Genomic DNA, 27,845 nt, shown 5'->3' on the forward strand with positions numbered 1-27,845 from the left:
AATAAAGTCATTGTTGTGTGTCAGTAACATAACCTGCTGTTTAGTTCTTTTGTTTGATTCTTACCCTCTCACTATCCTGGGCATAGATTATAGAGCAGGAAATAACGACGCCAAGGTCCATTAAGTGGGATGGCAGGACATCATCATATCAGCATTAATCTCCCATTTAGCAGAACAGCCCCTGGAGAAAGACAAGAGGAGTGTGAGGGCCACCAGTAAGAGAAAATATACTCCTCTCCCCTGATGCAGCCAAGCGTTTCATAAAGATAACACATAATACATTAGCCTTTACTCTAGTTATAACCAAATAATGAAAAAAGAAAATTATATAAATATATTTAGAATAAGTTACATTTTAAGCAAAGATGAAAGTGGCAAACAGCAGACCTAGCCTAGAAGCACATGACATATTGTACACTTGAGCATGTAAAAATACACAGTACTTTGTCTTTATCATATGGAAGTATAAGCTCAACATGCTTTACCCTCCTTCAGGTCCATGGTTTAAATTTGCTACATTGCGCCACCTGGTGGCGATCATCTACGGTACAATCAGTGAAATTAGTTGCCCGCGATAATGCCTAAAAGACCCCTTCGTTTTAAACGGTTTAAAATAATTGAAATCGTCCAAAATAAAAAAAATGAAACAGATGAAAATACAAACACTCACTGTGTGAGTTACCTGGGCTTGAGTCTGTATAAAATTGGAGAAATACTAAACACGTTCAAAATAGTAGTCCAACTATCTGCCCGCTGTTGTCCGTTGACGTCCAGTGGCTGAGCTCTTGAAGCGAGAGCGACAGGAAACACTTGTGTTTTAACTTTTAGCCCTGTCCTACTTTCATTTGTCAAGATGTTTGAAGAAGCGAGTGAAGTGTTTGACAACATGTTCAAATCCTCTTTCCCACTCACCTTTATCGTGTTTATTCCCGCGGTGTTGATCCTGGTGTCGCCGCTCCCGGCCGAGGCGGCGCACGAGTTCACGGTTTACCGCATGCAGCAGTACGACCTGCAAGGACAAGCCTACGGTGAGATCTGCTTTTAATGCCACTGTCCGTGAGCGTGCACAGGGCGCTTTTAACGTGAATACATTTGGGACGAATAGATGAAGATTCTGAGCCAAATTAATTCAGTAGCCTGAAGCTAACACCGCTAGCACTCACAAAGCGTGTGGATCAATGGGCTTCAGCTTCCTGTTATTGGCGACATTTTGAGACATTTCACTAATCAGAAGATATAGTGTAGTTGTAGTTGAATATAGTGTGGATGATAGTGTGGCAATGTACCTCCAACATAAGTACGTTTTGAGACGGATCATATTTCAAAAGAGTTATTAGCAAGATGTATGAGGCTTGAGGCCACCCTCATAAAGATGTTTGATTATTGTTGGTGACAGGACAAATTGGAGCCACAGGTCAGACTTTGACCAGTGGCCACCTGGAGGTCATCCTGTCCAGCTCTGCCAGTGCTCCTCCTGTAACATGCCAGTGCTCCTCCTGTAGCTCCTGTAACATGGCAGTGCTCCTCCTGTAGCTCCTGTAACATGGCAGTGCTCCTCCTGTCGCTCACTCCTCCTGTAGCTCCTGTAACATGCCAGTGCTCCTCCTGTAGCTCCTGTAACATGGCAGTGCTCCTCCTGTAGCCCCTGTAACATGCCAGTGCTCCTCCTGTAGCTCCTGTAACATGGCAGTGCTCCTCCTGTAGCCCCTGTAACATGGCAGTGCTCCTCCTGTAGCTCCTGTAACATGGCAGTGCTCCTCCTGTAGCTCCTGTAACATGGCAGTGCTCCTCCTGTAGCTCCTGTAACATGGCAGTGCTCCTCCTGTAGCTCCTGTAACATGGCAGTGCTCCTCCTGTCGCTCACTCCTCCTGTAGCTCCTGTAACATGGCAGTGCTCCTCCTGTAGCTCCTGTAACATGGCAGTGCTCCTCCTGTAGCCCCTGTAACATGCCAGTGCTCCTCCTGTAGCTCCTGTAACATGGCAGTGCTCCTCCTGTAGCTCCTGTAACATGCCAGTGCTCCTCCTGTAGCTCCTGTAACATGCCAGTGCTCCTCCTGTAGCTCCTGTAACATGGCAGTGCTCCTCCTGTAGCTCCTGTAACATGGCAGTGCTCCTCCTGTAGCTCCTGTAACATGGCAGTGCTCCTGTAGCTCCTGTAACATGGCAGTGCTCATCCTGTAGCTCCTGTAACATGGCAGTGCTCCTCCTGTAGCTCCTGTAACATGGCAGTGCTCCTCCTGTAGCTCCTGTAACATGGCAGTGCGCTCCTGTAACATGGCAGTGCTCCTCCTGTAGCTCCTGTAACATGACAGTGCTCCTCCTGTAGCTCCTGTAACATGACAGTGCTCCTCCTGTAGCTCCTGTAACATGGCAGTGCTCCTCCTGTAGCTCCTGTAACATGGCAGTGCTCCTCCTGTAACATGTGTGATTTTTTTTTGAATTTATTATGATTTTTTTTTTTAACCTTTCCAAATGTCATTCCAGGTACCAGAAATGCGCTCCTGAACACTGAAGCTCGCACTGTCGAGGCAGACGTACTAAGTCGTCGCTGTGTCATCATGAGACTGGCAGACTTTTCTTATGAAAAGTACCAGGATGCTTTGCGGCAGTCTGCGGGGGCCGTGGTCATTATTCTGCCCAAAAACATGTCTGCTCTGCCCCAGGACATCGTGCAGGTAATATCAGTCATCTCTAACTTCATATGGTACTGGAACATCTGATATGTGCATTTGTTCTGGGTTCTTGGCAGTAAACAAAATTATATTATTCACTTTGTTTCCATTTTGCATAACGAGTTTCTTCTTTTTCCGCAGCAATTTATGGAGCTGGAGCCAGAGATGCTGGCCACAGAAACCATAATCCCAGTGTACTTTGCCATGGAGGATGACGAGCTGTTGTCTATCTACACACAGACTCTGACCTCCTCCACATCTCAGGGGTCTTTATCAGCAGCTGAAGGTAGATGCCATTTCAGACAAGGTTACAGGTTTAATAACTACTCGGGTGTAATCTTTAAAAAAAAATAATAATAATAATTAAAAAAATATATATACATATATATTATATTATATTATTATATATATATATATATATATATATATATATATTTATTTATTTATTTATTTATTTATTTCTGGTTGTGTTTTTTCATAGTGCTGCTTCATACCGCCACAGCAAATGGTTTCCAGATGGTCACAAGTGGAGCTCAGAGTAAAGCGGTCAGTGACTGGGCCATCACCAGCCTAGAGGTAAAGAATACAGGTTTTGTAGCAACGTATGACTACGATGTGAACCATGTCTTGTTTTACAGGGTCGTCTGGCGGGAGTTGGCGGAGAAGATCTGCCTACAATTGTCATCGTTGCTCATTACGATTCATTTGGTGTCGCTCCTGTATGTGTCAAGCATCAAGTTTTTCCATTTTGATCTGCTTTTCTTTGATTCAGTGACATGTTTTCTTTCTTCTTTAAAAAAAAAAAAACTCTCCAGTGGCTGTCGTATGGCGCTGATTCAAATGGTAGTGGGGTGTCTTTACTGCTGGAGTTGGCCCGTCTCTTTTCTAAACTTTACACGTACAAGAGGACACATGCTGGGTGAGGCATCATGTACTTTTAGTTTGTATTGTTTTGTTATTGGTATTATTTATATATTTGTTGTGGTTGCTGCCACCTGGAAAACAAGTATATGCCATGACAGTTTTGATAAAAGAATCAAAAGAGTAATCCTTAATTGCACACCAGCAGGAGTTGAATAATCTAATTGTGAAAGGAATAAAGGACATAGAATAGTGATCAGTTCCACCCAGGGGCATCTCACAGTGCCGGTCATTAGGGTAAAACCTGAAGATGAAATGTGCCCCTCGTCTAGGTCAATAATTTCATTGGCTTTCTTGGTAATCCCACATTCCCAGAGTGATGTCAGATCTCTCAGCTGGGCACTGTCTTTACCATTACTGTTCAAGCTGTTCTTTACCTTCTCAAAGAGGCCAACAAACAAGGAAGCAAAAGAGATGGAGAAATAAAAATGACACTAATGATTTCATGAACATTAACCATACAGACTTTTAATCTATTCCATCGTTAATGATGTATATTCTAAACCCCATATTTTTAGTGACGATATTGAGTGTGGCCTTCTCGATTTAAAAAAAAAAAAAAAAAAAAAAAAAAAAAAGACCATATATCTGATGATTTTTACATCACTGACTCTGTCTTGATTAAATGCCCAGCCCTCGAGTGAGGATTTAGGAAAGCAAGTGAAACTGATTTGAAACTTCGTGAGCTGGTTCCTTTTGAGGGGCGTTTGCTGTATTTAAAAAAAGAAAGAAAAGTGTGTTCTGTGACTTGCGCTGCAGACAACTTTGCCAGATCATCTTGTTCTCACTGGGCGCCTCCTGCCTAATTTGAAAGGTTTATAATCAAATAAGTGTCATGTATATGCAGTACCAGGGGGAAAAGCCTTCTATAATAAAACTGTATTTTTCTGGTCCAATCTTTATTTACATCCATAACTTTGTGTTTTATACAGATATAATTTGCTGTTCTTTTTATCCGGTGGTGGAAAATTTAACTACCAAGGCACCAAACGTTGGCTGGAGGACAACCTTGACCACACAGGTGCAGTTTACTGAATAATCTGTTGATTACCACTCAATTTAAATGTGTAAAATGAATACATGAAGATTGTTATCTATATATAGATGAGCTTTTCATTTTCTCAAGCGTGGCATTGTTTTCTTAATGCTTTCTTTTATTTTTTTGTCATTGGCTTTTGTGGTTGTGATTCAATAGACTCCAGTCTGCTGCAAGACAATGTGGCCTTTGTGTTGTGTCTTGACACTCTGGGCAACGGAGACTCTATACATCTCCATGTTTCCAAGCCTCCCAAAGAGGGCACTCCTCAGTACCAGCTGCTAAAAGAGCTGGAGATGGTGAGCACAGCAGGACCTAAAATCCAGTTTACTATAAAAACGTTTCCAGTAAATAACCTGCAGAAACATGCCGTTTACATATGCTTGTGTGCTTTTAGGTGGTTGACAGTCAGTTCCCTGAGGTAAAGTTCTCCATGGTCCATAAGAAGATCAACCTCGCAGACGACATGTTGGCTTGGGAGCACGAGCGTTTTGGTATTCGACGACTTCCCGCCTTCACCCTGTCCCACTTGCCCTCTCACCGCCTGGCACAGCGCTCCAGCATCATGGATGTGCGGTCAGTGTCCCCCTCCTCACATTACGGAGTGGGAGAGCCCCCTGCTGGGTGCGTTCATTACTGCAAGTCTATGTATCTCAAAACGGTTAAAGGCGTAATGGACGATTTTTTTAGCCCAAATCTGAGTCTTATTTCCTCATGGCGTGGACTGCCAATTAGTCCTGCCACGTATCAATTATAGAACTCACCTACCGCTCACCTGCAGCCGCGTCTAGCTCGTCCCCATGAGAGCAGCACGTTTCCGCGTATCTAAGCGCATGGATCTATCATAATATAGTTCCCTCAGTGTACGGGACAAAATTAGGACGGAGAAAGACTGTCCGAGTTGACTCATAAGAGACGGAAATCTACGGGAGACGAGAGATGCGATGCGATCCGTTGCGCTAATAAACAAACGTACGTGTGTGTTTTATCCGTCCGCACGGTGAGAGTGCTCATGCGCACTTCCGCTTTAGTTCTCAAATCGCCGAAAACTCGTCCATAACGCCTTAACTTTTTAAAATCCTGTGTTGTGTCCATGTTTTTTTGTTTTGTTTTGTTTTTTCACCTCATCTGACCGACTTGTAGGTTAGAGTTGTAGTCCTTGTAGGGATCATCAGCCTCACGCATTGTGTGAATAGTTCCTCTTGTAAACCAGATTCTAAGTAACGCAGCACATCCTTTGTTTGAGATGTATTGGTAGTTTTCTTTTTTTCTTCTTCCTTGATTTGATTTCTGAACATTTATATCCCTATCACTTTCTACACATGTCTTGCAGGCCTCATGTAGACATGCAGAAACTTGGCAGGAACACAAAAATTGTTGCAGAGGCTCTTGCCAGGGTTATTTACAACCTCACAGAAAAGGTACTATACAAGATTACAAACATTGGAAGAATGATGCCTCATATCAGTTTATAATTCTTTCACTCACTGTGCAGGGTGCCCCAGGGGACCTGCAGATTTTCACTGAACAAATGGTAAGTAGCTCGTGTGAATTCATAATAATGGAAAACTTGTGTTTATGGTGTGTCGTCACATCAGCAGGTGCAGGAGGAGCAGCTCTCAGCAGTGGTCGACTGGCTCACAGCTCAGCCACGCGCCGCACAGTTGGTGGATAAAGACAGCAGTGTTGTTTCCACACTGGAGTATCATCTCACACGTTACCTCAAGGATGTGAAGAAACATTATGTCAAGGCAGATAAGAGGTGAAGAACGTGTACTACCCAACTCTACAAAGTTTCATTTTCTTTATCTCTGACCCAAAAAAATACTTTCTACTTTCAGAGATCCGGAATTTGTGTTTTATGACCAGCTCAAGCAGACAATGAACGCTTACAGGTAAAGTTCATTTTTCCACTTTTCTCACATGCACTTTTTCTGCTTCCATCACTATGGATTTACCTCTGTAGTTCTGTTTTGTGTGTACACCTGACCAGTAATCTGACCAAACCTGTCAATGAAGCCATGGCACTCATCTTTCACTAATTGCAGCAGCATTTGTCATTTTTTGGAATACGTTTGGTGTTTTCAAGAATTAGATCAACTGTTACTTTTAACTCTTAAGATCTAATTTCACGTATACAATAATTTTATTTACGTATAAATGTAATTTTTCCTCAAACAAGTCAAAACTCAGTTTTCTTTTCCCCCAGAGTCAAGCCGGCTATTTTTGACCTGCTGCTTGCAGTTTGTATTGCTGCATATTTGGGTGTTATGTATCTTGCTATTCAGGTATGTGACTTTGGTAATTGCTTTAAATACTAAAAAATATTGGTTTCCACAATTGCTGAACAAGCCCATTGTCTTTGTTGTCTCTGCAGAACTTTGGAGTTTTGTACAGTGTGGTCCGTAGGATCACCCAGCCCAAAACAAAGACCCACTGAACCTTTATATTGCCTTCACAAGTCCCTGAAGTTTGTGTCCGACTCCTGTTTAAAGGTGTATTCTACCAGTGCAGTACACTTTTCCTCCAACCTGAGCTGTGACCATAATGTCACGTCTTGTCTTGCTGTCGACTCCTACCGTCTCAAGGACTAAGGGTTTCAGGAAGGACCAAAGTCACATTTTGTCTTGGAGCATGCTTTTTCACAAGATCAAATATTTTTTGCAGAAAATACTACATGGATCAAAACTTCCACATGCCTCTTTGTACTTTACCAGTGACTTGTGAATCTTGTCTTGTTGGCAGCTAGAGTGGGTGAACTGGCCACACTATTTTGAATTACACAGGAGGAGTGGTCAGAATAAAATGTGAACCGTTGTGATTTCTTTACCTCTCCCATTCATGCCTAACACCAATTAACCTTATCAATCAACCTACGCAACGCATTTCCCAGTAAATGTGTAGGAATAACCTCTTTTGATTTTGTGTTAAATTCTCACAATCTTGTTTGCTTCTTTATTTCTTGAAATCTGCTTTTTAAAAGTCACGTGTAGAAAAATGTTTACCCACTGTTAAGCTACAGCTCCTAGCACTTCAACTATCATTATTTACACAATTGTTTCCAGTCACTTCCTTTTGTCTGTAAGCACATTTTTGTGCTGATTATGACTTTTTGTGGCTGAATGAAAACTGGGCTACAACCTTTTATACATTTTAAATGCCATAGCAAGATACTGGTCAAGTCGAAAAACTATTTTTTTTTTTTAATAGGAATTAAAGTCTTAAAATATTGACAAAAACACAAATTGATCTCAAGTATAACCAAACTATAGATTTGCTCTGTGGACTTGGCCTGTATTTTGCCTGTTGGGGATGAATGCTGCTCTTGGATTTTTCATGCATGTTTCGTTTTCCCATCCTGGATGTGTCAACACTATGTGGTACTTATTTATTGATAGCTTCCATTTGCTCTGCACTGAGGTCTCATTTGGTCTTAACTGTAAAATGCTCACAACTTTGAGGAAAGGATATCTGATTTGAAATAAATGGACACAAAACTTGTTAACTGGCATGTTTTTATTGTGTGGGTAAATAAAACATTATCATTGAATGTTAAAAAAATCAATCATTGTCATACTTACAAATGTAATGTTATACAATTTTAACCAAATAGGGCAAGTTGTGTTAATGGACATGATTTTAATTTCAAATAAGTTCAATGAATGTGTATTTTTTTCCCACTAGGTCATTAAAACTCAAATTCCCTTCCCATTTGTATATTGATGCAAGGATCAACAATAAAAATACTAATAATAAATTACAGTGCAAATAAAATAATAAAGAAATACAGGGCTTAGTGTCCCTCCATTCAAACCCAGCACTTACAAGCTCTTGCCTCTTGAGTTGATATTTTGGCACAGTCAAAGCATCAATGTAAATACTTTCTGTAAAGGTCAAAGTATGAGACCCAATTCAGCCATTCAACACTAGCGTCAATGAGAGGCACTAAATTTTATCATCTGATCAGTGATTAGTCTACAAAGGGGCAGGTTCATATTACGGTAAACATAGGTTTGTCACAGCTGTCTGGCCAAACAAGCTGAATTGTCAACTAATGCTTCAACATGCATGGTAGATTAGATCATTTCTTTTGAATATGAGTGATTTTAGTTTGAGTAACTGTCAGCTCGACAGTCCAAAGCTGCTGCCTTCACACATGGTGTCATACAACAAATGGATCCAGCTCTAACTCATCTAGTCTCGATCTAAACATAACATATTTATTTAAATTAACTCTAGTCTCACAGTAGAGCAGGGCTTGCTACAACGGTGCAAGTCCTTTGTGAACTTTATTCTGGAAAAGCATTGTATTTTACACTTACACGTACAGTACTGATGTTATGTAGTTAGACTACAGTGATACGAGCCAGCATTTACATTGGAAACCAGATCCAGATGTGAGTGATGGTCCCTGGACATCTCGTCTGAAAAGATTACTTCATAAAAACAAAAAACAAGATACAGCTTAAAACTGTGCTCTTTAAGCCAAAAAACAGCAGCAAAACAAAATTAACTACGTGATCTACACAAAGTCAAAATGGGAGGAGTTGGAGGAGGCTGTGGAAGACAGACTTACTCCAACTGTCACTCCTCCACCGGCGGCATCTGTGGCCTGCTCCAGCAGCACAAGCATGCTGTTTATTCAAGCAAGAGCTCAAATTTGATCATGAAGAGTAAATAGATCCCTTATTTCAACAGGTTCGACGTGTTCCCACAAAGACGCACACAGAATAAGCCAATGAAACCCAGTCACTGTGATTGAATCTATAAGAGATTCAAACCCACACAATTGATGACAGTATGAGCTGCACATAAACATTAAGGTTTAGCTTGAACTGGTCTGTTACAGTCTGTGTGTTCGGTGGTTACAACAGCTTTCAAAGATTATGTTTGGACATTGAAAGGTAACTTACATAGCGAATGGCTTCATCATTTGTTTGTTATCTTCATAGCATTTTCAAAATCATTCCATCATGCATCCTGAATACCATACCATTTGCATACATAGGTTTTTATCATAAGGTTATATCTTACATAATTTGAGGCTATTGTTCTGTTGTTAAACTAAATAGCCATCACTGATTAAATTAAAAATGTTTATAAAAAATTGTCAACACTGTATTAATATGAAGAGGATTACCATCAATCAAATCAGGCTATTTGCTGTCATTAAATCAGCAATAAGCTTGCATGCCTTCATATCAGTTCATCAGATGCTTAAATGATGAACACTGACGAAAGACTACAAACAAAAGGCTCCTATACTACAGAAGTCCCACAGTTGTTCATGAATGCTATAATCAAACAATTTACTACAGTTATTTATTTACTCAGCAGCCTTTTTACATAAACATGTCTACACACACCACTGTGGTGTTTTTAAGTTCATATCCATCAAGGACACAGTACTGAGGCACCACCATTACCACTAACTGTGTGCAGTGATATGAAAATCAATACAATGTGGTGAGAGCAGCAGTCGGCGCCAGGTCGCTCAGTACCAGTACAAGACAGCAGTGTTTGTCATATTCCTCTGATTTCATTTAAGTTTGGGATGCTGTCAAAAGAAGATGGAATGAGAGGCTAAAGAATGACTTGATATAAAAAGTCATCTTGAGCCAAATACTGTTTTGTTGTTACCCAGTGCTCTAGACTAGACAGTGGAGAACAGGACAGTTACATCCCCACTACTGGCCAACGTCGGTCTGTCAAATGTTAAGTTAGCAACAATAAGACAAAAAAAATTTACCTGAAGAAAAAAAAAAACATTCACAGTGCTCTAAAATGCTGAAAACAAAATTACACGTTCATAATGAAATCCAATAAAGAGTTAAAAAAATAAAACAAACTAAATTCCTTCCTTTTTTTTGACTAGTGGTCCTTGAAGAGCATTTCCTCTTGTATTTGCCGCTTAATGCCAGGTGGGGGAGACAAAAAGCTTGTTATAGATGCTTCTCCTTGGCAACCCCGTTCTGCACGTGCTTCCTGCAGAGACAGAGCATGGAGGATGAGTTTAGGGCTGTGGGAGTGTGTGCAGGGAGGTGATCAGCAGATGTGCAGCGTTAGAGAGGCTATCAGGGCTGTTCAAGGCCTCCACGATAAGGATAACACATAATCACATCTCCATATGCTTTGAGGCCATCTGCCCATTACTCTGCCCTCCTTCACCTGCCACTCACTGCAAATGACCCCAGGCACCGGGCGGAAGTAACTTCAAAGAACTGTATTTTCACATACTGTAAGAGAGACTTCTGAAACACCTCAATCTTAAAAGAGGGCTTCACTACTACTGGCTAGTTCAGTAGAGTTGTGATCGCGGAGTGGGCATCGGTCAGAATGCACTGAAGCAGGATGGATTGTTACTTCCTTTTATTGAAGATAATGAGCGTACATAAGTCTGTGTGTGTGTGTGTGTGTGTGTGTGTGTGTATGTGTATGTGTGTGTGTGTGTGTGTGTGTGTGTGTCTCTGTAAACAAAACAGATAAACATAATATTAGAACAATTTCCATATAAAGTAATCCAGTAGCAATAACACAAGCAGTGCTCTGATACTAATAATAATACTAATAAACGGTGATTACTTAAATGACAATATATAAACAATCATATATATACATACATATATAGTTTCCAACAGGACATAATCAAGCACTATGCAGCCTCATGAAAAAGGGTAGGCCTCAAAGCCTCTACTATTAATCTATTCACAAATAATAATCAGACTATCCTAATGGCACCAAAGGAAACATACTCTAAAGGACATGCGTATAAGGCTGACTTATAAATACAGAGGCTCAAATGATACCAGCAAGATCTAGCTAAAGAACACGGAATGACAGGTTATCTTAGCATTAGCGTTAGCGCTTAGCTCTTAGCTAGTCCAGGTAATATGCAGGTTAAACCTCTGTAACAACACCAAGCATTCCGACTTTCATCTCTAACCCCACAATAAAGCACAGCAAAACACGCACCTGTCTCATGGACGCACACTAACTAATAACACACAAAAACGGGGCTAAAGGGAAGAGCTAACAACATCTCCGAGGCACAGATCAAGAATAAAAACACAAAGAAATTTCGTCTGCTCATTAGGCGGCCGCGCCCCTAGTGGCCGGGTTTGGTATTGCAGCCTGACATGGTAAATTCACCATTACAACCATGCCTTCATAACACAGCCGCCCCCAAACTTGTGCCAGCAAGTTTGAAGTATGTGCCTTTACTGTCCATCTTGGTCCGGCACCGCAGGGAGTCGAATGAGCCGACTCACGGGTCTCACATATGTCCGGTCCCTCACTTTGACTTCGGCAGAGCGAACTGAACCATCAGCGCCTGGGAAAACTTTGCTGATCTTTCCAACAGGCCAAGACGCCCTGGGTAATTGAGGGTCTACGATCATCACTACCGTGCCAACTTGAATGGGCGATGTGTCCTTCTGCCACTTGGATCTAGTTTGTAGGGCTGGCAGGTAGCGGCGCAGAAACTGTGTCCAAAAACGGTCCGCTAAAACTTGACAGGTCCTCCAATGTCGACGTCCGATCGGCTCCGAATCGTGATACGTCACTTGGGGAAGGGAAGGGTCGAGCCGCCCCATCAGCAGCAGGTTTGGGGTGATGGGATCTGAGTCGGCCAGGTCAGAAGACACGTACCCCAGTGGTTTCGAGTTGAGTATTCCCTCTATCTCAATCAACACGGATTGGAGTACTTCTAAGCTTACGACTTGGGAGCCCAGAGTAGATGTTAGGGCCGCTTTGATGGATCTGATCTCCCGCTCCCAGGACCCACCAAAGTGTGGAGCACTTGGAGGATTGAAGCGGAACTTGATCTGGTACTCTGCTAGTTGGGCCTGTAAGGGTGGATGCAGGGCGTTGAAGTTTTCCCGTAGCTCCCGGTCGCCACCTCGGAAGTTGGTGCCTTGATCGCACAGTATCTCTGCAGCTTTACCACGACGAGAGATAAATCTTCTTAGTGCCATTAGGAAAGAGTCAGTGTTAATGCTGGACAGTACCTCAATATGGACAGCTCGAGTTGTCAAGCATTTAAGGAGCAAGCCCCAGCGCTTCTCATTTCTTCGTCCAACTTTAACTTGCATTGGGCCAAAGCAGTCAATGCCAGTGGAGTAGAAGACTGGCTGGTTTACCCTAAGGCGGGAGAGAGGAAGATCAGCCATTTTTGGGTTGACTGGCGTGGCTCTCCACCTCTGACACTCTGGACAGGAACGTTGTTGCCGCCTGATGGCTTCACGGCCACGCAAGATCCAGAATCTCCTTCTCAGTTCGGCAAACACTCTCTTTGCCCCGGGATGTTTCAGTTCAGTGTCTGCCTGCTTGATGAGTAACCTAGTCGCAGGGTGCTTCGGTTCCAGGACTACAGGATGCATGGCGTCAGCTTCAATGTCCTGGCAGCGTCTGAGTCGGCCACCTACTCGTATGAGCTGCAGTAACTGGTCGAACTCAGGAGCCAGGGTGTAGAGGCGACTCGTTGCAAGCACTGGTTTCCCTGCTGAAAGGCTCTGGACTTGGTCGGGGAAACTGTCCCTTTGAGCAGATCTCAGGATGCAAAGTTCGGCTGCTTTGAAGTCGTCTGCTGAAAGGCTGCTACCAGGCACGCTGGCCGCCCCATGAAGGCCCTTTGCCGTCTTCTTTAAAAGGTCGCTGAAACTGTCAAATTGTTCAGCCTCAGGCACTGGGTCATTGTTCAGAGATGTGGCAAGGCATGTGGTGGGCCTGCGGCGTTCTTCTGCGACATAGTCTTCACATGGGGGAACTGCGTGATCTGGCCATTGCTGTGGCGGTTGCAATAAAAATGAGGGCCCACATGCCCAGCGAGATGGACTGACAAGTTCTTGTAGTCTTTTTCCTCTGGTCAGGTCATCCGCGGCGTTTTCGACTGATGTCACGTACCGCCAGGTGTGCTTATCTGTTAGCTCTTGAATCTCTGCTTGGTAAGCTGCAGCTTTCTCTGGGGATCGGCTGAGGCGTTTTTCAGTGCCCCGCAAACTGGGGAGGACTGTCTCGTGTTGCACAGATAGTATGGGCATGTTGTTGACACGTAGGAGGGGAGTGGCATATCGATTTATACCTTCCACATTCACTCTGGTGGTCTTTGCATCTAGAAGACTCATGGCTTGTTGCTCTCTCAGGGACCGGGTGACAAGCTTCTCACTTCTGTAAGGCAGAATGTCAAGTTGCCATAACTTTTCCACCTGACTGAAGAGCTCTGTTTGGGGGGGTGCAGTTGAGAGGAAGAGGCATTGTTGGGGTTGACTGTGTTGTCGGATAGACGTAACGGGTCCTTGTAGTGCCCAACCCAGCCTGGTCTTGACTGCGGCGGGGCCTCCTGGGGGACCAAGGCGCACAGGTTGGATGGGGGTGACCAAGTGGGGACAGTCCGAGCCAATCAGTAGCAGTGGCTGTGCATTTGCGAAGGGATGTATTGGTAGTTTTCGCAAATGTCTGTACTTTTGCTGAAGTGCTGCTACAGGATATGAGTGCTTAGCAAGGCCTAGATCATCTGCAGTGAAGGCACTCTCAATGGTGAAGGTCTTACTTGGCTGATTGGCTGGCGAAACTTTGAAGGTCACTGATGCCCCATGTAATGTTCTCATACCTTGTCTCACAGTGCACAGTGAGAGACTCTCTGGGATCCCCTGTAGTTGCAGCCTTTGAGTGGATTCTTGTAGCAGAATTGTCCTCTCCGATCCATCATCGAGGATTGCAAATGTCTCGAGTGTGTGCCCACCGTTCTGCAGGATAACTTTAATGATCTTTAGGAGGACTTGGTTGCATCCTGCTTGCCGATCTAGATAGAGAACATCTGTGGATGGTTTGGACTCGGGCTCAGTTCCCATTTGGTTTGCTGGTCTGGGTGCAGTTGGACGCAGGTTCACTTCGTGCAGGGCCTCAAGATGTTTACCTTTGCATGTCCTGCATTGCAATCTAAGTTGACACTGAGCGGCTTGATGGTTCCGCCCACAGCGCCAACAGCGGTTGTTTGACTTAATCCAGTTGGTCTTCTGCTCCTTTGCTAGCAGTTTGAAGTTGGCACGCTGATCTAGAAAATGCAGGGTGTTGGTGCAGTAAGGGCAGTATGCTTTGGGCCTGTTCTGACCTTCTGGAGTGGGAGGGGCTGGGGGCTCTCGGGGTGCGGCGTCTTGAGTGGCGCCAAGCAATACTGTGGTAGTCCCTCTTGAAGCTCTTTTATCTCTTCTCGTGCTGCTTCTGTCTCTTGGATTCTCGTCAGCTTTGTCGACTCTATCTCCACCCTCTTGAATGACCAGCTCATACTCCAACCACTCAGCAAAGTCTCGCAGTGATGGCACACCCTTATTTTGTGGCTAGAGGTAGCGGCGGAAGGCAGCTCGTAGTTCTTGAGGAAGTTTCCTGGAGAGTCTCGCCACATGAGACCCGCACTGTAGCTCTATGCAACCATCTTGACCGAGCTGCTCCAACATGCCGACTAGTGCTCGAACTGTTAGGGCGAACTTTCTGAAACTTGTAATGTCATTGGAGCGAATGTTGGGCTCATCCATCAACTCTGCTATTCTTTGAAGTGACAGGTGGTGTGGCTGACCAAAGTGCTTGATTAGGGAGGCCATGGTGTCAGTGTATGGACGAACAGAGTTACTGTAGGAGTCAGCAACCAGAAGAGCCTCTTCAAAGTGGAGGTGATCACATAAAACCTGATATTTAAATCTCTCCGTAGCGTCGGCTGGGAGATTATTGTCCAAAGCCAGTCTTAAACGAGCAAATTGTCTGGGGTCAGCTCGTGTGAACTCTGGGATTGATGGTGTTGGGCCTCGGTAGGTCTTTTCCCTTGTGGTTAGTGGCAGAGTAGGGGTAGACACTTGTTGAGGAGAGAGTATGTTGCCCACCACACAAGTACTAAAAGTCTGAGATATTGGGGCGAGCTGTGGCACACGGTTTTGGGTGTCCGTATTAGTGGTAACTGCAGCTGCGGTACGTTGCACATGTAGATCATGCAGACGCTGGCTGAGCTCTTGGGCAATGGCCGGTGGCTGGGGGGGTGGAGCAAACTTCACATGTGGGGGGTCAGGATTGTCACATGGGAGATGAACTGGAGGTGGGGGAAGGGGCCACTCCTCTAGTTCCTCAGTACCTCCTCGTGCTGCATGTAAAGTGGGCTGTCCCTGATGCAGTGAAGTCTGGGTGGGAGGATGTGAGGAGAGCCAGGTGTCATTGGGTGAAATGCTACTGACGCTTGCCGCCTGCACTGGGTGTAGGCCAGTAGAATAGGGGCCACGATCTAGTTGCCTCCTCATATCCGTAACCGTCAGCTGGAGACGCCTGTTGTCCTCTTGTAGCTGCTGCACAATGTTCATGAACTCGTGTGGGACAGATGTTCCAACATACCTCTGGGATGAGATACTTAACTCCTGCAATGGTCCCTGGTGAGGTGGGAGGGGCGTCATCTCGGCGACTCCCTCTGATCTGTGCTGCTCTGGTAGAGCAGGTTGCCCCGTGTATCCCTCGTAATCTCTCATCCATCCCGGAGGTCGTACTGTTCTCCGTGGACGGGCACCGCTCCTCTGAAGATCATAATCCATCTTCACTCCGTAATCACCCTTATCCGGCTCGAAGGACCACAATTTGTAAGAGAGACTTCTGAAACACCTCAATCTTAAAAGAGGGCTTCACTACTACTGGCTAGTTCAGTAGAGTTGTGATCGCGGAGTGGGCATCAGTCAGAATGCACTGAAGCAGGATGGATTGTTACTTCCTTTTATTGAAGATAATGAGCGTACATAAGTCTGTGTGTGTGTGTGTGTGTGTGTGTGTGGCTCTGTAAACAAAACAGATAAACATATTAGAACAATTTCCATATAAAGTAATAAGATAAGATAAGATGAGATATTCCTTTATTGTCCCACATGGGGAAATTTCATTGGTGCAACGCAGGTAGATACAGAAGAACAGATCACTTATAGGAAGTCTGAAAAACACTTTCAGTAGAAGATCTCCTATAAATAAATAAATAAACTCCCATAGACAAATAAATACATAAATACCATTGCATGTGATCACGACAGTAATTGCACATGAATATGTGTCACGACAGCACATAGATTGCACATGAATTTCACAGTAATTGCACATGAATTCCAACAGCAATTGCACATATGACAAAATTGCACATGGTTAGGTCAGTATTGCGAGTGTTCAGTACTAACAGTGTTTGTTATAAAGTCTGACAGCAGCAGGAAGGAAAGACCTGCGAAACCTTTCCTTCACACAGCGAGGGTGGATCAGTCTCTCACTGAAGCTGCTCTCCAGAGCGGACAGAATGTCCTGCAGGGGGTGACACTCATGGTCAAGCATAGATGTGAATCTAGCCAGGACCCTCCTGTCCCCCACCTCCTGCACCGAGTCCAGAGCACAGCCCAGGACGGAGCTGGACTTCTTGATGACTCTGTTCAGCCTCTTCCTCTCCCTCTCTGTGATGCTGCTGCTCCAGCAGGCCACACCGTACAGGAGGGCTGATGCCACCACAGAGTCATAGAAGGTCTTCAGGAGTGGCCCTGTCACTCCAAAAGACCTGAGTCTCCTCAGGAGGTAGAGCCAACTCTGGCTCTTCCTCTACAGTGCGTCTGTGTTATGAGTCCAGTCCAGTTTGTGGTTCAGATGAACACCCAGGTACTTGTATGAGTCCACTCTCTCAATGTCCCGTCCCTGGATGTTCACTGGTGAGGGGGCAGTGGGGTGGCGTCTGCGGAAATCCACCACCATCTCCTTGGTCTTCCCCGCGTTGATGAGGAGGTGGTTCCGCTGACACCAGTCCACAAAGTCCTGCGCCAGTCCTCTGTACTCCGCGTCATCGTCGTCCGTGATGAGTCCGATGATGGCAGAGTCGTCAGAGAACTTCTGCAGGACACAGCTGTCCGTGTCATGTCTGAAGTCTGCAGTGTAAAGGGTGAAGAGAAAGGGCGCGAGGACAGTGCCCTGGGGCGCCCCCACACTGCAGGTCCGAGTGTCAGACACACAGTTCCGGGCTCTCACAAACTGGGGTCGGTCTGTGAGGTAGTCCAGGATCCACTCTGCCAGGTCATACTCCACACCAGCCGTCTCCAGCTTGTCCCTCAGGAGCAGCAGCTGGATGGTGTTGAAGGCGCTGGAAAGATCGAAGAACAGAATCCTCACAGAGCTGCCAGGCTTTTCCAGGTGAGAGAGAGAGCGGTGCAGCAGGGAGATGACGGCGTCCTCCACTCCGATGCCAGACCGATATGCAAACTGCAGCGGGTCCATGGTTGAGCTCACTGTGGAGGGGAGGTGGTCCAGGACTAGCCGCTCCAGTGTCTTCATCAGGTGGGACGTGAGAGCCACTGGCCTGAAGCTGTTGAGGTCTTTGGGGCGCGGTGTCTTAGGCACAGGTACCAGACAGGAGGTCTTCCAGACCTGTGGTACCACCCTCAGCTTCAGGCTCATGTTGAAGACATGCTCCATAACTCCACACAGTTCATCTGCGCAGGACTTAAGGAGCCTGGGGCTGATGCCGTCAGGTCCTGCTGCCTTCCTCACTTTAATCCTCTTCAGCTCACTCCTCACCTGTGCTGCTGTGACAGTCAGTGGTTGGCAGGGGGACTGTGTGCTGGGGGGATGGTTGAGTCCAGGCGAAGTGGCAATCCAGTAGCAATAACACAAGCAGTGCTCTGATACTAATAAACGGTGATTACTTAAATGACAATATATAAACAATCATATATATACATACATATAAAGTTTCCAACAGGACATAAACAAGCACTATGCAGCCTCATGAAAAAGGGTAGGCCTCAAAGCCTCTACTATTAATCTATTCACAAATAATAATCAGACTATCCTAATGGCACCAAAGGAAACATACTCTAAAGGACATGCGTATAAGGCTGACTTATAAATACAGAGGCTCAAATGATACCAGCAAGATCTAGCTAAAGAACACGGAATGACAGGTTATCTTAGCATTAGCGTTAGCGCTTAGCTCTTAGCTAGTCCAGGTAATATGCAGGTTAAACCTCTGTAACAACACCAAGCATTCCGACTTTCATCTCTAACCCCACAATAAAGCACAGCAAAACACGCACCTGTCTCATGGACGCACACTAACTAATAACACACAAAAACGGGGCTAAAGGGAAGAGCTAACAACATCTCCGAGGCACAGATCAAGAATAAAAACACAAAGAAATGTCGTCTGCTCATTAGGCGGCCGCGCCCCTAGTGGCCGGGTTTGGTATTGCAGCCTGACATGGTAAATTCACCATTACAACCATGCCTTCATAACACATACATTTTATAACATAAATGCACATAAACTGCACTTGGATGCTTATTGCTTTTTAACAACTTCAACATTGATAATCCTATGATCTCAACTGACCATTTGAATTATTTATGTGATAATTGTAATAAGTTGGTGTCAACATTCGTCCAGGAGTGTTCCATTGTAGAAAAAGATTCTGTTGTAGTCATCTGGACACTGTTTTAGAAAAACAAGGTGTTTTGTGTATTTTGAAGCCATGGTGCATCAGCCCTGGTCATGGGCCCCACACACGGGGGGCGACAAGCGAAAGTACTGAAAAGTACTGAAAAGTACTGAAAGGTGAAACATTTTCAACTGTTTGCGCTTTTGCCAACACTGCAGCCAATCAGAGAGTGTAATGGGCTGACAGGTGTAGGGAAACTGCAAATTCAGTAAGGATTTAGTATTTAAGGAAACATACTCCATTTGTTAATGGAGTATTATCCTTTGATAATATTGGGATCTGTCTATGAAAGTAACAAGGGACCTATCCGGTCAGCTTTTTCTTTTGATGAAGCAGAGTCAATGAAACTATTTTAGCAAACCCCTTGTGACAATTCAAACATGCCACTTTTCATCCCTGAAATGCATTGAAATATAAACATTTAAGAGCCAATAAAATGTGTGAAAGATTCATGATCTGCCCTGGAGCAGAGCGCGACATGTGAGGCCGTCACTGGTCACTGCAGGTCATTGCGGCATTGTGTTTGATAAACCTGCTGCGACTGTCACCGGTCACTGTCGTTTGTCACCTCTCGCGTGTCGAGCCCATAGTTCTGATGCTAATACAGTACTCATCAGTGATAGGGGGGCTGCAATCAACTAACAACATGATTTATATGGCCTAGTACAAGGCTGTTAGGGTAAGAAGAAGATTAGATTCAGGGGAAAGTTAAAAACAATACGAACAAATAGACAAACAGGACAGGTTATTCTCAGGAGGCTCCGCCCAGTGGGCAGGGCTTACTCAGGGAAACGGCTTGTTTTTCTAAACAGTGCCTAGATTACTACGACTGAATCTTTTTCTACAATGATAATTGTAATATATCATTTTGAGTGTGTAACTTCAAATATGTAAACAATTAGTTTGGGTATTTGCTGCACAGTAAAAGCTCTTTTACTCTTTTATTTTTTTAAATTAGCATGCAAAGATTGTGGTACAAACATCTCTGCTCTTGACAAGTATGTTGTAAATTGTCATGATAAATACATTTAATAAGATAAGATAAGATAAGATAATCCTTTATTGTCCCACATGGGGAAATTCCATTGATGCAACGCAGGTAATGGAATCAAAATTATAAATATAGCTATATTTCTAGACTCAATACAAACATATAAAACACTGAGGGTCAAGGTATATCACAAAAATGCCTAATGTTTGTTATTTAGCTTCAGAATCAATGTACTTAACAATTTGTCACTGTGTGCATTGAAAAACACGTATAGGTGATCAAAGGTTAAAAAGAGTAATAATAATCAGGGTCACAGTCTTTGTGAGGCTTTTTGATAAAAACATACAGATCTATAGGTGCAGATAAAACGCAGTTTTAAGTTGAGTTGATATTTGCCGACACAGGCATTTCCCTCGAGTAACACCGGCATGTAGTATCTGAACGGATATTTCCCAATCGTGAGGGAACACAATACTTAACTTCTGGCATGAATAATCAAAATTTGACATTTGTTTAGTCTATTATATTTTATTGTATCGTATCACATTGCATGTTTTAATCTAGCTTCAACTTTGTTAACCAAGCATCACATTGAAGTGCCTTTCATAAACACCATTAGACTATAATAGGCCTTGTCTGTGCAGTAGCTCATGCCTTATTCTTGACTTCTTCCACAAATAGCGCCTTAAACTGCTGCTCGGCTCCGTACCCAAGTAAAGGCAATCTCAACATTCAGTAAAAACCTGCCAAAGTACACGCTATCACTCCCTTTCTCTCCCTCTTTTGCTCAAATATAGACAGAGGCGTGTGTTGCGGCTCACCCATGGGCAGAGTTGTGATGTCCAGCATCACCGGGGTCACTGTTGTTGGCCTGAGCGTCTCTGAGGGCCCCTGCTGCCGCCTTGTCCTCCTCCTCGTACTCCCTCACGTCATTCACCTCTTTCATCTTCAGGACTTTGACAACGAAGAGCACGATAAACTGAGGAGAAAACGTGTGGAGAACAGAAAGATTGCCAGTAACTATTTTAGTATTAGCGATGTCTATGTCAATTAGACGACTTGTCAAGCTATAATTTCTATTGTACATTGAGACATTTTAAATTATCCTCATCAACCAAATAAAGGTTGAAATATGCTGATTGAAGGTTTCTAGATAGAGAATGTGTATTGACGAAAATCAATGATTGTCCATTATTTTTTGACATTTTAATTGAATAATGCCGCATGTGTTTTAGAGTCTGTATAGGCCAGGTAACGGTTGCAATGATCAAAATACGACTACAATTATATTTTATAGTTGTAATATATAGTTTTAATTTTTACTAGTCACAATTAATCAATTAACTGTTGCAGCCCTAGGCCTAACCAATATTCAGGATAATAATATAGCTTTAATACACACTGCCCGTTTTAAAAATAAGCATTAATATTAACTTAGCTATGTGTTTTGGTGACACACTGGGTTTGCGTTATGGTCAAACAAACAATATTTAACAAGTGGACAAAGCAAAGCCATTCTGCTAGACGGCAGAAGGCACCTGATTGGTGAGTTATTATTGTTCTGATCTTGATTTACAAAGACAATAGCAACAAGTACACCATCTGACCGTAGGACTAGTCTTAAACTACGTCTGACTTATATCTGACTTATAGTTACGAACAGTGCACCAGGTGGAGGTGTAACTTTTACACTCAGGGTGGAGCAGGTGTATGTCCAGAGACAACATGAGAAGTACGTGCAGCGGCCGATAGACAGAGCAGTGACACGTGACAGTCAGATGTGCCTGTGACACGGGCCCAGGAGTGGCTGTGTCTCTGCTAGTGCAGCTCTGTTTCAGCAGAGCTGTGGTGATTCTCCCCCGCCCTCTCCCGTGCGTTCTCCCGTTTCTCCCGTGCGCTCTCAGTGCTGACAGCTGCAGTCTCATTCACGCTTCTAGCTCCTTTTTGTTTTACACTGACCATGTCCGCAAATGTGCTTTCTTGTCACGTCAATAGACAATAAATAATCCAAGTTCCTCCACTATTTGTGAAAGTTCCACTTTCCGTGACCCTTACAAAAATAAAGGCCTATGTGTCATCCAGCTACAGGAGCAGCTTTATTGTGACAGAACATTTAACACTGCGCAAATAACAATTAGAGACGACGGACAAAGTTGTAGTCACAAATAGGGTCACTCTTTTTCTTTTGATATTCCCTCTAATAAACTAATAACACAACCCCTTTGGATAATATAGACTGTCAAACAAGAACATGTATGATGTTTCCACGCAGAGAGCACAGAATCCCATTTCCTCATGAACGTGCAGGTTGGGACCAGGCACAGCTACGACTGGCTTAAGAGTTAGAATCGACTTAAATTACGACCAGCTGGTACGCTCGGCTCCCGGATAATTTAGAGCTTTTTAAAATCAACATTTTAATCCAAAATGACGATCTTGACAGCAGCAGTTTCTATTGAAACCAGTGTTTCCAGAAATGGGAGCGGGCTAGCACTGTCCATTTCTATATGCAGTCTCTGGGTAACATGTATTCTTCAAACTCTATGGACAACAGATAAAATCATTTTTAAGTTTTCAAATAGATTGCCGTCTTGAAGGTTAACCAAAGACGTTTACGATCTGTGACTTCACACAAATTCTGTGCCAAAGTAATCCAGAATAATATAAATCTAAGGCTGGGTTTTTATAGTACAAAATTGATATCTAACAAAGACTTTTCATATGATTAATAGGTTTGGGTCTCCTTACCAAGAACCAGTAAATGTTCATGAGCAGCAGTGCCAGCAGCAAAGTGTTGAAGAAGAAGTAGAATGGAATGCTTGGTACAGACTGGAGACTGCACACACACGAAGCGTACAGGACCTTTAAGGGGAACCAGTAGAGGCGAAACCAAAACCTACAAGAGAGCAGACCATCAACACAACGAGAACACTACAAAAGACAATTAGTTCAGTCTGAAGTCCTTACCATGTGATGCTGAAGCTGACAGAGCCCATGTTGGACAATATGTCGTTAAATAGATAATAGCCACCGCCTCGGGTTTTCAAGTACACGTTGAGTTTGGTGAATTCAAGCTGGATGTCATTTATATCATGCAGGAACAGCACAAGAATACCTATATTGTGGTATCTAAGACAAGGAGATATAAGCAGGTGTTTATTTAATATTGAATCATCATATTCATATAGCAGGCATACATTTTACCGTTTGACTAAACGTTTAAAAGTACTACAGGCACATTTACACAAAAGGAAGCTCTGCACTTTTGATTTTCTCATTTTTGGCTAGAGCTTATTTTAATAAAGTGGTGAGTAATCGGCAGTGGGGTACAAATAGGGGTAAAAATTAATATCGAGTATTTTTTCCGGAGTATACCGATGACAATAGTCAGGCGATATTATGCCGTTCTAACAAAAATGTGTTAAAATATGTCTTTAAATTATCAATTATCAGATAAATGTGAAATGTCTGTAAAATTAAACACAAAAGTGCCAAAATATCACCATGAACGTTAACTACATAACTTTTGTTTTTCACTATATAATCTACATTTCGATATATTGCCCACCTCTAGCAGGAAAATAGATAATGATTTACACTTTCGAGTTAGTGAGGGACAGGCAACTTGACAATTTAATCCAAAATGATTTTTATTCATTTGTAAGGAAGGTTATGGATTAATGCCTTGTTAACAATGTGGTTTTATAATCATGTTCTATGCTTAATTAAAGGGTTTCCTTGTAATTTTCTAGCTATAAAGCTCTACTAAAGTGTCACGGTGTTGTTTTAACCTCAAGCTTTACAGCTTTCAATTTGCATTTGCTTTGTGCTTATTTAATTACAGGAAGGAAACTTGCAGGATATTTTCATCTTGTTATCAGTTCCTGTTCCATTTCTTCCTGTGAATCTGATTGGTTTGAGGGTCACTCACTGGAGACAACCAACAAAGCACTTTACACTGTGTTGTTTGGACATCCAAATACAACCTGCTGCAAGTTTAATGACACATGATATACACAATGCTCACGTTTGTATTTTTTATTTCAAACCGTACCTGAAGGCATATGAGAAGCATATAAGTGCCAGAGTGATGATGTGATGCACCACCATGACAGCGGAGTCCTTCCTCCATGCGTCCATGTAGACTGTGGCGTAGATGGAGTGGCCATAGAAGCTGCCCTGTATCAGATAGGCAATGGCAATGTCTAGAGGCACTGACATTCCACTCTTCCAGTCTGTACAAGCAGAAAACAATGGATTAATTAATGGGGTCATTTACAGTAAGAAACCTGATGGTATCGTTTAAAACTGCTGCTCGATATTGACAATAGGTAAATAATGTCTATAGGGGGCACTGCAGCAACAAAACCCATGGTAAAACAGCTCATGAATTAGCTCTACTGGACATTTTAGCTCTTAGCTGCACAACAGGATATAGTGTTGTTGACTTTTTGGCAAGCTAACATGCTTTCATAATCATTAAAAATTAACCACAGGATTATTTAGAAAACACCTATATATAGTGGCAAGCCTGGTATAAGAATATAAAAGTAGTTGTCATTTGTCTAAATATAAACCTTTAAATGGAACTAATGTGGTAAAAGACAAAGGTTTACTCTTGGCACAAGAGGTGGGCAATATATCAAAATGTAGATACTATTTTGAGTGTTGTTTTAAAGGTATGCACAATTTTAATTGCAATTTGAGTAAAAAAAATAGCTAATTAAACCTAAAAATAAAATAAAAGTCAACTTTTAAAGACATGTTATAACACATTTCTGTTGGATTGACATAATATTGTCTGTCTATCGTATAAAAAATATGGAAATAATTTTTTGGTCAAAATTGTGAAAAAAAACTAGACACAAAGCAAGTACATTGTTTGAAGTATGTTTGAAATATATAGGGGCTGAAGTATAAACAAATAGCCTCTGCGTGTGACCAACTGGACACGGATGTTCTTTGGCTCGGATCACCACATAGTGAACTATATACAGTGACTTCCAGGGGACACCAGATGTGAGAGGTCAGTCGAGGGTAGTCACTGTAGCGAGACTGGAGGAGGGAAGCGACGGGGATCACGTTTACCCTGAAGCATGAGATGCCGGGGATGAAAAGAAGCCCAGTGCAGCGTTTTACCCGTTTACGCCTCAAAAACCTCTCGGGCCCTCGATGGGTGAGTGGAAACTTTCACTGCACGGTTTGAGTGAGGTTTGTCTCTCTGTTGGGATGAGGTTTCTGTTGGGCTCCGTGTAATGTTTATTGATTGGTCCTTCCGTCATTAAACATTGAGAGGCAGGCTGCTCAATGAACACGGCCAAGACCTCGCAGGGGAACCGGAGATCTCATTTCACTCTCTCTCTCTTCTCTTAAAGTCCAAACAACACCTTCATCAAAGATCAATTTCATTTTTGCAATTTCACCCTGTGTCTCTTACGTTTAATTTGAGTGTAACGCTTACTGTGAGAAGAAACAGCAATGATTTAGGATAATTATTACATCCTAAATCCTAAATTTTCTTTAATTTATACTGTCTAATACCTCACAATTTCTCTAGTGTGTGAGCAGCTTTATAAAATTAAAGTTAATGAAAGATAATGTTATGTTAATGTTACATAAACAGAATATAAAAAGCACTAGCTGTGTTTAGGTTTATGTTTTAGGGGTATATTAATTTAACTTATTTGCCTTAATTTTGTTTCTAAATTGTCACGTTTATATATTCTTTTGTTACGATTATTGGGACCTGAATAATCACAATACTAACATTTCTATACCAAGGAAAAGACTCAATTAGGCTTGTCTTGATAATCATTATATTGACTATAACAACAGGAAGAATATATTTTGGGACCCAATATTTCCCTCACATGTCTTTTATTTGCACTAGCGGGATGTATTTTTGAACTGTAGATGGTCAAATAATAACTTCTATGACTAATTATATATACTAACTTACTATTAAAGTGTTTCATTACTCATGCAGTTGAAGTTTTTTTAAAGATATTGTACATTTAGAAAAAGGTTTCCCTTCTTTAGAGTTATTGTGGGCATAAAGTAGTTTCAATATTGCTGTTTATCACAATGTTTTCTATAAATTGTACTTCAAAATGTTTTATCTTGACAGGCCTAGACTCGATACCAGTACAATAAAAAGACTATTTTGTTTTACAATAGAATGTTGAGTTTCAAATGAATGGCACTTTCTCTCATATCACCTTGTGATTTTAAAGGAGTTCGGATAGAGACCCAGACCTTTGAAAAGTGATTCTGGAAGTGTCCACCATTTATGTGATTTCTCTTCAGTAACGATACATATTTAAATTAATATTTAGTTTCAATACTAGTTTTAGTATTGAGTGTTTCTTGCAGGACTCTATCCCATTTAGATCCTTTTACGGTGCAACATACTCGGACAGCTATTAGAGGTGACGGAGCTATTAAAAACAAGCACGCCCCTGACAGCCAGTCCACCCGCTGCACTCAGAGTGATGGGAGTGGACAAGAGCCCCGACACCTCTCTGTCTGATGGAACAGGCTTTCAGTGACTCTGCTGGATTATGACTGGGACCACACCACTTTACTTTACCCATCTTCCATTAGTTCGGACTCCTGAGGCCTGGGAAAGGAACACTTCATCACCTTTACATCAAATATTCTTATGTTTTATTAGAGCAGTTATAATAATAATTTATCTACACTGACAGTCCTGTGTATAATAATATTAGTATTCAATAGGTTGTGGAGAGTAGATAAACATTTTTGAATTAAAACTTAAATATGCCGTAAGTTTGCATTAATCATGACAAAATTGAAATTGTAATGCGTGTCCAAGACAATCATGATATAAACTTATTGCCGTATTGCCCACCTCCAGTTTGCAATATAGATTAGTCTTACACTATTATTGTTAAAATGTTGTCCCTTTTATTTTATGTGACCTGCAAATGACAGCTGCCCAATATCCACAATTAAATAAAGAAACTATAGGCTTCTATTTATGACATATTTTTGGACAAAGTCCACACTATCTGATATTAAAATTTTAAAAGTGGTACATGTTGCATATCTTACTGTAGAACACAGAGGGTGGGTCGTGGAAAAAGGAGTAGGAGCTGAAGAAGAGCAGATGAGAGCTGTAGGACCATGACATGGTGTAGAAGACCAGCTTCCACGCACTCTCAGGCATCTTGGCAGCATCTTTGGGCAGCAGCTTCCACCTCTGCGCTAAAGGCTGTGGACACACAGTTTGCAAAAATGTTACAGATACACTTTTGTTTGTTAGCATGAAACCACATAATGCATACCTCGTGCAACACACTTGTCTGAGCTAACCCTCACTGTCATGCATCAATGTAATTAATGCCTCATATGTTTTGCATTACACAAGGCACACAAGAACAAGAATATAACAATATCAGACCATATTAAAACCCACCAGTCATTTTGTACAACCAAATTTTCACTTTCACTGATGTCTGAATAATATTTAACTTTGATTCTACTCAAATAAATGGACAATAATAATGTACAGTTCAACAGTCTACATATGTGTTTATTTAAATGAGTGGGTTCCTTCCTGTGCTATAGTTATGGTACATTTTTCATTGGTTACATTTAAATTTAGGAAGTGACACATTTTATTTTTGCTTCCCATTTGTGGCACATGCTGAGTGTGAAAAAAATGTAAATGAATCAGCTAGCTCACAAAATGGGTGTTTTCTTGATGTTGTTTTTACTGATT

At 42.5% G+C, this 27,845-nt stretch overlaps 2 protein-coding genes across 5 annotated transcripts in view; one reads left to right on the forward strand and one right to left on the reverse strand.

Moving 5' to 3' along the window:
• Positions 1-745: 745 nt before the first annotated feature.
• ncln (nicalin) lies at positions 746-8,135 on the forward strand. 4 transcript variants are annotated; one of them, XM_072439023.1, is made up of 15 exons: positions 746-1,028; positions 2,486-2,676; positions 2,815-2,959; positions 3,155-3,249; positions 3,312-3,392; positions 3,489-3,592; positions 4,527-4,615; positions 4,790-4,929; positions 5,028-5,254; positions 5,964-6,051; positions 6,126-6,164; positions 6,229-6,392; positions 6,472-6,525; positions 6,840-6,918; positions 7,008-8,135. In XM_072439023.1, the coding sequence occupies exons 1-15, from the start codon at positions 854-856 to the stop codon at positions 7,068-7,070; spliced, it is 1,734 nt and encodes a 577-aa protein (XP_072295124.1). In that variant the 5' UTR covers positions 746-853; the 3' UTR covers positions 7,071-8,135. The 4 variants fall into 4 exon arrangements, with proteins under 4 accessions (XP_072295124.1, XP_072295125.1, XP_072295126.1 ...); XM_072439024.1 differs by having other exon boundaries at positions 6,232-6,392; XM_072439025.1 differs by having other exon boundaries at positions 5,028-5,206.
• Positions 8,136-9,091: 956 nt separating this feature from the next.
• Positions 9,092-27,845, reverse strand: part of cers1 (ceramide synthase 1) — a 32,077-nt gene continuing 13,323 nt past the window's right edge. Inside the window, exons 2-7 of the mRNA XM_072439027.1 lie at positions 27,176-27,335; positions 24,156-24,336; positions 23,069-23,230; positions 22,850-22,997; positions 20,923-21,080; positions 9,092-10,615 (exon numbers count right to left, since the gene is read on the reverse strand). Of these exons, the coding sequence (XP_072295128.1) occupies positions 10,573-10,615; positions 20,923-21,080; positions 22,850-22,997; positions 23,069-23,230; positions 24,156-24,336; positions 27,176-27,335 (852 nt within the window). The 3' untranslated portion in view covers positions 9,092-10,572. The remainder of the gene's footprint in view (positions 10,616-20,922; positions 21,081-22,849; positions 22,998-23,068; positions 23,231-24,155; positions 24,337-27,175; positions 27,336-27,845) is intronic.

Source organism: Eucyclogobius newberryi, unplaced genomic scaffold (assembly GCF_026437365.1).
Source record: "Eucyclogobius newberryi isolate DKJ021-1_F unplaced genomic scaffold, fEucNew1.0.hap1 SCAF_9, whole genome shotgun sequence".
Lineage (NCBI taxonomy): Eukaryota > Metazoa > Chordata > Actinopteri > Gobiiformes > Gobiidae > Eucyclogobius > Eucyclogobius newberryi.

Coding starts and splice junctions, on each gene's coding strand:
- ncln (XM_072439023.1), top strand. CDS start 854: ATGTTTGAAGAAGCGAGTGAAGTGTTTGACAACATGTTCAAATCCTCT. Junction 5,255..5,963: donor GTGGGAGAGCCCCCTGCTGG/GTGCGTTCATTA, acceptor CATGTCTTGCAG/GCCTCATGTAGACATGCAGA. Junction 6,919..7,007: donor TTATGTATCTTGCTATTCAG/GTATGTGACTTT, acceptor TTGTCTCTGCAG/AACTTTGGAGTTTTGTACAG.